This window comes from Chiroxiphia lanceolata, chromosome 3 (assembly GCF_009829145.1).
Source record: "Chiroxiphia lanceolata isolate bChiLan1 chromosome 3, bChiLan1.pri, whole genome shotgun sequence".
Lineage (NCBI taxonomy): Eukaryota > Metazoa > Chordata > Aves > Passeriformes > Pipridae > Chiroxiphia > Chiroxiphia lanceolata.
The window spans coordinates 40,888,942-40,902,123 of NC_045639.1; the positions used below are offsets into that span (position 1 = coordinate 40,888,942).

General features: G+C 37.7%; 1 protein-coding gene across 1 annotated transcript in view; it reads left to right on the forward strand.

Moving 5' to 3' along the window:
- PCNX2 (pecanex 2) overlaps positions 1-13,182 on the forward strand; it is a 153,575-nt gene that overhangs the window by 37,934 nt on the left and 102,459 nt on the right. The window contains 4 exon segments of the mRNA XM_032682450.1: positions 2,526-2,668; positions 3,999-4,152; positions 4,247-4,279; positions 10,477-10,648. Of these exon segments, the coding sequence (XP_032538341.1) occupies positions 2,526-2,668; positions 3,999-4,152; positions 4,247-4,279; positions 10,477-10,648 (502 nt within the window).

Below are 13,182 nucleotides of genomic sequence, written 5' to 3' on the forward strand. Positions count from 1 at the left end.
GGTATTATCTGAACATGAACTTCACAGTGTTTGGGGTCTCTGACCAGTGGCTTAGGGGTGTAATCTGTTTTTACAATTCCTTTTATAATAAAAGGAATTCCTTTACCCTTCTCTCATCCACAGCGAATTCTAGTTTGATATTTATGAGTAACATTAAAATGACAATTAAATTTCATCTTAGATTTTGCACAGGAATGTAAAGCTGAAGTAACTTGAATCAAGTAGGTATTTTAAATTAAAAATCAGAAAATTGTCCCAAATTGCGTCTTTCAGATTTGGACAGTGTCTTCTATCTAAAGGCTCAGATTATATTTATAATCTTGTAAACTGCCTGTAAATTAGAGAACAATTGTCATGCTTGTCTTTTTCTTTTTTTTTTTCCTTTCTCTTTTGGGAAAACTGCTCCATTAAAAAGTAAAATGTATTATTGGAGGTCACATAGCAAGTTTGCAGCAAGGTCAGGCAGTAATTTCAGAACTTCTTGGTTTCTGGATTTTTTTTAATTAAACATGAAATTCTGACATAAGTCAGGAAAAGTGTTGTTATTGATTTCAGTGAAGCTAGGGTTTCAGGCTGTCTCTGACACCACATAAATTTATGAAGTGAATTTTCATAAGCCCTTTTTTGATAGGAGGCACAGTTAGACTTTAGTGACTTGTTCAGGGCTAATCTGAGTTTCCCAAATGCGGCTCAAAAGTCTAACTCCAGCAAGCCTCACGTGGTGAACTTCATCCAAAGGTTGCAGTTTCTCAGGAGCCAAAATGTTCTCTTACACACTCAGCTAAATATGCGTTAAGCTGTTCTGAAGACTGAACAATCAGATCCACGGGTGTTTTTAATGAAGTCTTTGCCACCGTTTTGATTTTTTTATTTAGTTATGGTGACCGATCTACATTAGACCAGTGAAGTTAATGATTGTGGTTCACTGAGTTTCACTTTACTTTCTCTTGAGTAAGAGGACCCAAGAATAACAAAACTATGCCAGTATTAGCAACTGTAATATTTTAAAACATGTTTTTTCTTTAAAAGTGCCCTAACCCCATATTTAAGTTACTTTTTAAAGTGTTAATAAAAATATTAAAATTTGGATTACATAAACTACTTTTAGATTTTAAAATCAGCATAGTAAAAGGATTCCAGTTGGTCTCACAGCTTTTAAATAACTTGGAATTGTTAATAAATGAAAGAATGCCAAATAGTCCAGCATCCCCCTGCATGTTTCAATCCTCAGAAACATGAGTTATTGTCCTGCACTAGTAGAAGTTGAGCTCCTCTGCATGGTTGTACACTTTTAGTCAATTGGAGGCATGAGATAAAATGCCTAAACTTGAATTTCTTTCTCCAAAGCTTACTCTATCCCATTTCACCGTCATGTTTGCCATGCACAGCAATGCATTAAGTCATGTGTAAACTGTGTGTAAAATTCCTTTTCCTGAAAAGTGAAGAATAGAATTATTCCAAGTCTGAGAAAAAAATTACCAGTTGCTTTGTGGAGGTGGAGAAGTTGTTTAAAAAACTGTGTTTTCTAACGTAGACATTGCTAGAGTTCTATTTATTGATTCATTAATAGGGCAGGGGAGGTGGGGTGGGAAAGAGGAGGCTGCCTAGAAGGAGATTGAAAATCACTAGACTTCACAATGATTTGAAATCTCAAATTCTTCTTCTTGAAGGAAGAATAAGTGATTCCCCCCTCCATAAAATCAGTTAATGGTGGTGTACCTTGGAAAGAAATCACTGCTTTGTAGAGGTGTTTTTTTTTTGTTGTCTAGCTTTGCAGGCTTGGCTAATGTTCTGTAGATAAGCCTCTCTCCCCACAAGTGTTGGTGAAGGAGTGCAGGTGTAGAGTTTGGGGAGATCTGAAATACTGTAGTTCAAACAGACAAGAAAAGGCCTTAGAATCTGACAGAAGCGATATTCAAAAGGATGGATTTATGATTGTGATAGTAAGATTAGAGGCTCTTAAACTAGGGATGTTTATGCAGTTTGTACTTGTTTGCAATTTTTTTCTCCTCTTGCTGTTCTTGAGGAGGCATACCTGATGTGGTATTTAAAGCATCTCAGGAAAGATAAACAAAGCAGTGTTCTGGAAGGAGAGCTGATAACTCATATCTCTAGGCCCTAAAGCCTACTTGATTTTTTTTTTTTATTTAAAACCAAGGATTTGTCCTGTCATGTGTGTTTTTGTGTTGTGCTGTAATTAGCCTGATACGTGAAAAATCTTCAATTAGAAACTTTAGACAAGCACTGGATTGGGACTAAAAAATAATTATTTTTAAATTAATATTTAGTATTCATTTTTAAAGCATGTTGTCAGTGTCGAGCTCCATAACTGGTGTATTTTTTGTCCATCTGCAGTGATTAAGCTGGTGTGATACTTTTGTTTCTAATTTAAAATGAAGAAAGTAAATATGCTAGAAAAAAAAAATCTAATTCTTCATGTAAATTTGGCCTTTTAAACATCTGTTTTTCTGGCAGCTATATGTCAGTGTGAGAGATCTTTGTGTATTTCTGGTTTGGTTTTGTAGCAACCCAACCAGGACCCTGAGGATTCTTCATGTTCTTCAGCACAACGGAAGCTGAACAGGCAGTTTTACAGATTTGTTATATTCCCTGGCAAATGGATTAAGGTCTGGTATGATCGACTTACCTTGTTGGCATTGTTGGACAGGTAAGCTTTTTTTTTTTTACTACTGCTCTATGTAGCATTACAGTGGGTGGCTCCACATATTCAAAAAGCAATGCAGACCACTAGAGAAGGAAAAAGTGAGCCTTTTATTAGAGTCGTTATTTTCAGGTTGAGTAGATAAGTGCATTTTTCTTTAAGTTGAAGAAAATGTTTCTCCTCAGAGTTGATTTTGGTGATTCTTCCTACCCTTTATCTTCAAGCAGAGATTTTGATTCATGTGAGCATGAGCCTTGTAGAATAGCCTGTAATTTGACTCACAGCTGTTAGATTCAGTGCTTCTGAGCTTTCTGATGAGAAAATCAGAAGTGGAAGGATATTAGGCTGTTGTAAACCAAGTACACTAATCTTTAAAAAACAGAAAATAATTTATAGAGTGGTGTTCAGGAGGAGATCTTTCAGCTGCTGCCTCTGTTCCAGTGCAACTTTATTTGTTTAGAGAAAATTTGTTGTCTTGGCATCACTCTTCAGGCAGTACTATTTGCTATTAGATCTTGCATGGTAATCTGCTGGACTATTAGGACTTTCAGACGTGTTGGCCTACATACGTAATGGCTGCTGACTTTCTTGTCTCTGCTTTTGGGGGGGATGCTATGCCAAATTTCGGATGACAGTTTTACCTGCTACAGAAATCAAGCTACATGTCAGGGAGCTAAAAGCCCAGAGAAGATACTTACTTATGTTTGGTGTCTTCTCTCTGTGTTTCAATTGCATGGAAAACATCTGCTGATAAGCTCTTTTGTTATAGCCTGAATATTAGCATTGCTTTTTATCTCAGCTTCCATATTCTATTAGAACAGATAAAACAAATAAAACATCAGATGACAAATTTGGTCTTTCATCCAATTCTTTGTTGTCAGACATATGTTTTTCATTAATGGAATGTCTTATTTCCTCATTTAAAAGTGTTTTGGGTGGTTTTATTTGTGGTTGTTTGTGTGGGGTTTTGTGGGGTTTGTTGTTTTGGTTTTGTTTTTCAATGACTTTGTTTGTTTGCATTTTATCAACATCCTTTCCTACATTCAAATTCAGCTCCACTGTGGAATTCTAATTGGGCAGTGAGTTTGGAGGTGATATTGGACTTCAGTGCATATGCTATTTTTTTCTATACATTCTAGGTGTCATTTTGGATAAGGTTTTTGGCATGGGGGTGAAATGCCATTGAACATGGAAATGTAGTTATGGAAGCGAAACCTCAGATCCTGCAAATTCTGGTAGATGCAGCACTGACAGTTCATACCAACTACGAATGCACCTGCCTTGCTCTAATGAATCTATAAATATTTGTACTTCTCCAACACTTTTATTCACATAGGACAGAAGATGTAAAGGAAAATGTATTTGCTGTCCTTCTAGTAGTTCTTGTTTCACTTCTTGGATTCCTGACTCTGAATCAAGGCTTCTGTAAAGACATTTGGGTTCTGTTATTCTGTCTTGTGATGGCCAGCTGCCAGTATTCTCTTCTAAAGGTAGGACACAGATTCATAGCCAATTGCTGAATTCTCTTCTAACTTCTTTGAAGGCAAAAGTCTGTAAGCAAACTTTTTTCTGTTTTGTTTTTAGAGTGTTCAGCCTGATCCTGCTTCACCAATACATGTAAGTCTCAGCCAGTAAAACAAGTCTTTATTATCACTTGTGTAATGTGAAACAGTTGGTTGTTAAGTAAAATACAAGTATTAGTAGTTTGCTGTTCTGCATGATTTGTGGAAATGAAAAAGATGTTGCCTGTGATTTTGAGACTCTGTACAAGGTTTAATTATTTTTAAGGTATTTGAATTTATCACTCATATTAGACAAATGCTATTTCTTTAAGCTGAAATATGCAGTAAAACAAATTCATCTGAAGTAGTTTGCTAATGTTCAGTCCTGTGGCATCAGACAAGGATTTTCTTTGCTTTCCTTTAGAAGTAGTAACTGAAAAGAGCAGAAGAGCAAAAGGTCCAGATTAGCAGCTCAGTTGTTGGCCAGTTGGGTCTTTTTTTTTTTTTTTGTGGGGAGATTGATTTTTTTAATTTTTAAATCTGGTATTGCATATGTATCCATCAATAGTATTTTTAGCTCATCAAATGACACAGGTGTTTTCTTACCACTTCACCTGTCACAGTGTCTCAGCATTTTTGGTTTGAGGATCTTGGAAGACATTTCAGTGGTCATAAAGTCCCTTTCTTGCTTTTACACTGGATGCTTAGTTGCTCACATTTCTTATTTAGCCCTTTGAATGTTTTTGAGGGCACCTTCTCTTCCCTCAGGGTTCAAAACTGGCATGTTGAAAAGTTCAGGTCTTTTGGATCATTTCCCTTTGGCAGGGAGCAATTATTTTTGTCAGTTTAAAGGCTAGAAATACAGGCTGAACTTGAAATGGAGGTTATTTACAAATGTCTGCTACACACTTCACTAAGATGGATTTCAGAAGATTCTCAGTTTCTTTTCCATTCCAGTTATTACGGAGTGAACTTATGATGGTTTTGATTATAATGCATTCACAGGAAACATCTGTCTGCATAAAAAGTAGGGAAAGCTAATAAACAGGAACTTGCACATTGTAGGGTAATATTTTCAATATATTATAGAAATATTCCAGTCTCAGTGAAAAGTTGGGGTTTTTGGTGACTAAAGTAATATTATTTGTCAGTCCAACTGGCATGCGTCTAGACATAATTATGTGAACTGTAATCAAATAACTTGCACTTAATCAGACATTAGTAATATGTACATTTGTTTAAAATGGGTGGCAAACAGCTTAATCAAAACTTCATTATAAACCTATTTAGCCCATATTTTTTTATAGTATTGAACATAAACTAGAGTTTAAATGGAACAGGTTTTTTTGCAGAATCCAGGTTTGGATTTCAGGCTCCCACTATATTGTTACAAGTGTTATTCACCATATTGTATTCTGTAAGTCATGCAGCAGTGTAGTGAAGTAACAATAGGTTTATTCCCATCTTCCTAAAACTTTATCAGGGGTACTTTCTTGCAAACTTTTTGGTGCACCATGCAAACTCCAGTGGAAATAAAATTTAGAGAGTTTTTCCACTAACAGTTTTAAAGGTGGGAGGGGTTAAGGTAAAATGGAAGATTAGCTATTTCTACATTGTATCTCTTTAACACCCTAGGTATTTCTAAAGGCTTGCTTGAGCTGCTAAGCACCTCAAAAATAGGACAACACGAAGGCGAGAAAAGATACTCCATGTACTTTTTCATAATTCATGTGACTACATTAAAATTAAAGAGTGTAACATCTCTTGATGTTAATGTGAGGATGCAGAACAGCAGAGGGATTAAAGAATGAACTGTACCGTGCCCATGAATGAAAATGCAGATGAGATTTTTCAGTGTGAAACAAACCATCATGATCCTCAGATTTGCACACTGAATTAAATTCTGTTTGTGGATCCATGAGTAGCTGCTGATGCCTTATGTTATCCATGCCTGCTGAGGAGGTTCCAAGCTTCTTCCCTATCTCTCACATGCAGTGTTTGTTACTGTTTGATGTGAGTTTGTCATCTCTAGCCTGTACCATTTTGAAAGACTGCTTTCAGATAGCATCCAGTGAATTCAGAAAACACAGTGCCAAGAGACGCATAAGCTTTTGTTCTAAACTCCTTCAGAGTGCCAATATATTCACTTGCTGCTTTTGAACCGTTGGCTGCTAGAAGATGAGAGTCTAATTTTACTGTCAACTGGTGCTTTAGCCTTTCCAGTTCTGATCCGTTGGTAGGTGGTGGCCTTTAGTTGCTGTTTACACAGGGGTACATGGTTCTGGGATGGTGAAGCTTGGGAACAGCCTCCTCACTGGAATGATGGAGAGAATAAAATCAAGTCCATCCTAAGTGTGGTATATTTTATTGTTAATGACATGATAGAAGAGAGATCCCAGTGACTGCAGGGTATTAAATTCAGAGATCCAATAGATCCTTGTCATGTGCATTTCAGGGTTTTAGGCAAAGCCTTGACAAGGTTTTACATTTAGTAAATGGCTATATAGAAGGATCAGGAGAGATTGTCTGTAAGTCCCTCACAAGAGACCTGTATAGCTCAGGATCTAGCTCAGGCTTACAAAGGCATTTGAGCTTGAAAGATTGCAGTCATGCTCTTAACAAGATTTAGAGAATCTCTTGCATAACTTCATTGTCTTGGTCCCATTACCTGCCAAAGCAGGTAGCTAACTCAGTTGTGTAGCTACTATAGGCAGTTTCATAAATCCCATAAGGCGCTTTAAAAGTATTTTTAATTTGTCTTTGTAAGCTTTTCTGTAGAACTGAGCACATGCACATTTCTTTATATAAAAAACCTTCTATCTTTTTCCTCTTGCATGTGTGCACCCACAAACAACAACAAAAAAATATCATTAGATCTTTCTAAAATTTTCCCATTAAAAATGCTTTGCAGTCAAAACTGCTGCTTTACTGAATTGAAGTGTTTGAAATTATTCTGTCTTTGCCGAAAGTCTTAATATTTTTATTAAAGTATGATGTGCACCAGTGTTGTGTTGGTAGGATATGAATATGTTTCTGAAACATATTAATGAGAAATATGGACTTGAAAAAGCCAGTGACACTTTTTATCAGACTTAGGGAAAGGAAGATTTTTTACTGAAACTTTTATCAGTGAAGGAAAAAATGTTGTTCAGCAAATGAGTTGTAAAATATAAAAGGAGTTGTGCTTCATTGTTTAAATTCTTCTGAAGGAGAATGCAAAATGGAGTAATTTCACCAAAATGAGATCAGTCTTGCATGTCAAAATTTAGTGAGCTTGTCTAGTAAAACAAAATAAGCCCTTAATATCTAAAATATCTAGTTGAAACAAACTGTGCTACCACATGCTATTTTGGTGAAGGGCTATGTAGCTTGGCTTGTCAGTGGCAGGCACAAGAGGAGTTTGCTCCTATTTCTCTGCTTGTTTGTTTCTAAAACCTTAAAAAATGAAATGTAATGTCCCTCAAATGAAGGATGTAAATGAAAGTGATGTCATAGGTAGGGACTGGAGTATTTGTTGTGCTCTAGGAAGCTCATTCAGCTCCAGGGCATCCCAAGCAGTGCAACAACTGTGCAGCCACTGTCCTGAGAGGATTGCTCCTGCATTGCTTTGTTCCTGTTGATCTGATCATAGAGAAGATTTCCTTTTCAAGATTTTGTCTCATTCTCCGCTACCACCTGAAAAATAGGGAAGTAGTATTTGCTCACATGTTGCAGCTTTCAGGAAACCTTTGGAAGCTGCTTCCTCAATCTGAATTAGTGTTATTATAGTTAGCATGGTAAGAGTGAGTGAATTAGTCTATTCTATTCTAACTTAAGATGGAAGGGACCTACAATGATCATCTAGTCCAACTGCCTGACCACTTCATGGCTGACCAAAAGTTAAAGTATGTTGTTAATGGCATTGTCCAAATCCCTCTTTTAAACACTGACAGGCTTGGGGCATTGACCACCTCTCTAGGAAGCCTGTTCCTGTGTTTGACCACCCTCTCGGTAAAGAAATTCTCTTGACAGAGGTAGCAGAGCCATTCCCACATGTCCTATCACTGGCTACCAGGAAGAGGAGATCAGCACCTCCCTCTCCATTTCCCCTCCTCAGGGGAGGGGAATGAAGAGCGCAATGAAGTTGCCCCTCACTCTTGTCTCCTCTCCAAACTAGACAAGCCCTAAGTCCTTAACTGCTTCTCAACAGACATTACTTCCAACCCTTTCACCAGCTTTGTTGCTCTCCTCTGGATGTCTTCAGGAACCTTCACATTCTTCTTAAATTGTGAGGCCAAGAACTGCACACAGCACTCAAGGTGGGGCCACACCAATGCTGAGTACAGAGGAATAATCCCCTCTTTTGTCCAGCTGGTTATGCTGTGTTTGATGAATCAGAGGTGGTTTACCTTCTTGGCTGCCCAGGCTCACAGGTGACTCACACTGTACCTGCTGCTGACTAGCACCCACAGATCCCTTTTTGCAGGGCTGCTCACCAGCCACTCCTCTCGCAATTTATACTTGTGCCCAGCATTACTCCATCCTTGGTGCAGAATCCAGCATGTTATCACATTAAACACTGCCCAAATTCTTCAAATCCTCTAGTTCTCTCTGCAAAGCTTCCTGACCCTCAACAGAGTCAACAGCACCCCCCGTTTGGTGTCTTCCGCAAACTTGCTACTGGTGCATTCCTGCATCCAGATTGCTGATAAATATATTGAACAGAACTGGCCCTAGAACTGAGCCCTGAGGAACTCCACTGGTGACAGGTCACCAGCCAGATGTGGCCCCTTCCACTACAGCTCTTTGAGCTCTGCCTGCCCTTCAGCCAGTTCTTCACCCAATGCACTATGAACTACTTTAGAAGTAAGAGTCAAATATACACTGTAAACCTAATTGAGTGTGTCAGTGTTCTGTGTGGAACTGCTAGGTGTGTGGAGTTAAACCTCTGGACTTCTAATCATCAACTCTGTCTTACCCAACTGCCTTCAAATAACTACCATGGAAAGATAAAACTGGGTTCCATAGTTTAAGAGGTAAGATAAGAATGTAACATCACAAGAAAATAGACTTTGATCTGGAGTGCACATCAGGATATAAAACGTTAAACAATTGTTTAGGTGTATTTTTATTGGTTTCTTTTCCTAAGCACAGATCATATTTAAGATAAATGAACTGAAATCTAAAAAATACCAGAAAGTAATATTTTAAGTGATTTTTCTTTTTTAAGGTCAGATTTTTATTTTTATAATTCTCCATGGATTATTTCATGGACATGTACCCTGTTAAAAAAAAAAAAAGGCATTCATAAAATTGAAACTGATGAAACAGCAAGGATTTCTGTCTCTGACTAGATTCATATTCCATGGATGTGAGGTGTGATATAAGCCCTTGAGTTCCCTGTAGTCTGCCACCTTGTTAACTGATTGATCCCAAAAGACAGTACAGATCAGTTAATAGCAATGCTAACACATGAGCTTGGCTGACAGCCAAACAAATACAGCTGCTGTTTCAAGTCAGTAAGTGGACTCAAAAAAGACATAATCTTTTATTGTACTCACTTGAATTGCATTTTACAAATAAGAACAGTTGCACAGCAGCTTTAGCAAGGCAAACTCGGGTTCTGGTCGCTTGCTCCTGGATTTTCACACTCAAGGAATCTTTTCGCTCACCAGCATTTAAAATGTCTAGTTACCCTTAACTTGCTACCAGGAGAACTATTTAGATTTTTCTTAAGCGTCTGTTAGTTTCCCTGGCCTATAGCCCCACAGCAGTGTTTTGTAGGATTAGTGAGGATCAATTGTGTGAAAGATGTGCAGGAAAGACATCAGATGCGAATCCTTTCACATCCTGATTCCTTTGGATCATCATTTCAAAGTGCTTCATGAGGGGCAGACCAGAAACTGCTGATAAGTGTCACTCCCTCCAGAGGGGATGCTGATTTGCTGTCCAGTAACAAAAAAAAAAGTAACAAAAACATTAAATTGTATTGATGCAAAAAAATCAATCTCCGTGTCTCACACTGCACCTAGGAGGTGGTCTACTATTTTTTTTGTTTTTTACTTGGCTCCTGCAATTAGTATGTTTTGAAAGGTCCAGAAGATAAGATTTTCAAAAGCATAAGTGATTGCTGAAGTCAGTCTTAACTGCTCGTTGTGACCTTTGAAAGTTTTCTCCGGAGAAGAAAAAGTACCTTGTAGCATTTTTATTACTAATTATTATGTATAAGTCATTAAAATATTTTGTCTGACCCCTGACCCTCTCTCTAGTTCAATGCAGTGTGCACAATAGGAGAATGAATACAAAATTCAGATTCTTTCTTTTTTCTTCCAGGGACACAATAAAATCATAATCTACAGCAGACCTGTATATTTTTGTATACTGTGTGGCCTTATTTTGCTGCTAGATGCTGGATCTAAAGACACTGATCCTCCTGTTTATACAATGTATGGCTTGAAGCTCTTTTCGCCTAGATCTCTCCAGTCAGCCAGAGACCATGTAATAGGTGAGTCAGTATTTTTCCTAGGACTATAAAAATGAATTAAGTGTTAGCTGGGGAAGTCTCTGTTTTCCTGTGTTGGCAATCAAATGTGCGTTTATGAAGGCACAACTCCAAGTCAAATTGATAGAAACGTTTGCAATTACTTAAGACAGGGATGGGGGCAGCTGGCAGCCTTCCCTCATGTAAAAGGAATTCTTTATGAAATGAGGATCATAGAAATGTCTCCATAGAAAACTAACAGTCACTGATGTTATTAGCAAAAGACATCATCTGTGAAATGCAGTTACTCTTTGTAAGGGTTTGTCTGTATGGATCAGTTATTGCAGAATAAGCTGAGTTTTAAATGTAATGCCTGGAAGCTAATCCATGCCCAGTCCTCAGGTGGACATTCTTCTGCTCATGAAGAACACGATTTTTCTTGGTTTAGTTTAATCATACTGTCCATGTGACCAGATGGTGTGAAGCAGCCACTCTGCAATAGCTTTCAACCTGTTTCCGTTTGGAATCATCTTCTGAGGTCGTTGAGGATATTCAGATATTACCCTAAAACAGGTCTGGCAATCCCTTAGCACTAATTTGGAGTGGCCACAGCTGACATTACCCTGTTCTGTCAGGACACTTCTTCCTGTTGGACACCACGCTTGCAGTCTGTAACTGCAATGTTACGCCAGTTGTGTCACAGATACAAGTGCTGAACTGGACTCATGTCAGTAGTGCAACACTGTTAAAGTATGAGGTAGGAGATGTAAAGTTTAATGTTAAAGTGATGAAAATTGCCCAAAAGCTGTGTTGTAGTGTACCAAAGATTGCCTGTTGGTTTGTGAATTTAGAACCTGGAAAACCTACTGTAGAAGAAAAAACTTTTTGTGATATAGAGTGGATGACCTTTGAAGTCTTTGTTCACCTGTGACTCTTGTACTTGCATTTGGCTGTACTCAAGTCAGACTATTACTCTCTGAAAGGCATACCATTTTAGGAAAGCCTCCTCGTCCTTTATATGGCTACATTGACTCCCAATTCTTCAGACCAGAAATCAGGGAATATGAAGACCTGCATCTCACTTATTTTAGTTAGCTTCTTTCATTATTTCATTTCCTTTGGTCTCATTAAAGTTTCTTCTTAAATCTTCTTTTCTCTGTCTGTCAAAGGTTAGCAGTAAAACTGCTGATAAATAATTCAACAAGAATCTTAGATGACACTTGGGATAGATATAAATGAAAAACTATAGCAACCAGTATAAGAAAATGAAATGTGGTTATAAATGTGTTAATTTTGGCTGGCCTCAAAAGAGATAGCAGAGCATGTTCTTGAAGCAGCCTGGAGGAGGTAGGGGAGAGAGGAAATACAGGCTCATTTCCCCAGCTAGCATCTGGGGAGAAGAAACCATTTCCCTTTGCTTGTCCCCTGTTCTTGTTTTTCAAGGTATGTTTGTTCAAGTGATGTCTGGTGCCATGCTTTGGCTATTCCTTGCTTTGTCTTTATGGGAGCCCCAACTTTTGGCTGCCCTGAATCCTTGAAAGTGTTTACAGTGCATTTACCTCTGTAAACCATGGCAGTCTGGCATCCTCCAGCATCTTGCTGCACTTTGAGTATAGAATCTCTTAGGTAATGAAGGTATAGAAGTATTTGGTTTGGGCAATAAAATCAGGGGGGAAGTCAGTCCTACTGCATACCAATGAACTGTTACTATTGTTTTGCATTTGTGCCTATTCGCTAGGTATTTTTAATCTCTTTCTGTTTGTTTATCATGTTATGGTGACTTTTTACTTTATATTTTTATCAAAATTTATTGTCATATTCAGAGTTTATATGTTTGGAAATCAAGGGATTTTTGACTGTACATTACAAATACCAATGAAAGGAAAAGTCTTCTATTTCGTGTGTTTACTATGGTAAGAAGCAAAAGGGATGGAAAACATATAAAGAACTTACCACGGAACTAACGTGATGCTGCATAGCATACTCTGATAAAAGTCTTGCAACAAGATTATAAAAGGAAATAATTGGAAATTTGTTAGATGTGTAACCTAATTACTTACAAATGGGGTTTTTAACAGGTCCGTTTCTTTGCAAGTGACCTACTTATGATCTGATTCTGTTTTATTTTAAATTGGTGGTAATTCTGCTATTGATTTATAATTACATTAGTTAGGAAGTCATGACTTTAATTCTACCTATGGTTTTCATCTTGAGGAAACCTTCGAACTGGGGTATTAAATGCCAACAGGTCACATAAGCATCTCTTTGTGGTTCAGGTCTTCAAGGTGTTCTGTATGGAAATGTGTGATGCTTAAACAAATTCTCTAATTCTAAGGGATTACTCAGTTACTTTTATTGTCTCTTTCCCACAAAGGATGCTAATGCTCCTAAATTCCATCTTTTTGTAGGTGGCAAACTGTTTATTTTCCTCTCTGCCCTCCTTTGTGCAGGATGAGATAAACAAAGCTGCCTTAGCCAAAGAAGTTGTTAGGATTGTTCAAGGTCTTAATATAGAGAGGGTGAGCTGAGGACAATTTCATAGTCAACTAACTTTTCCC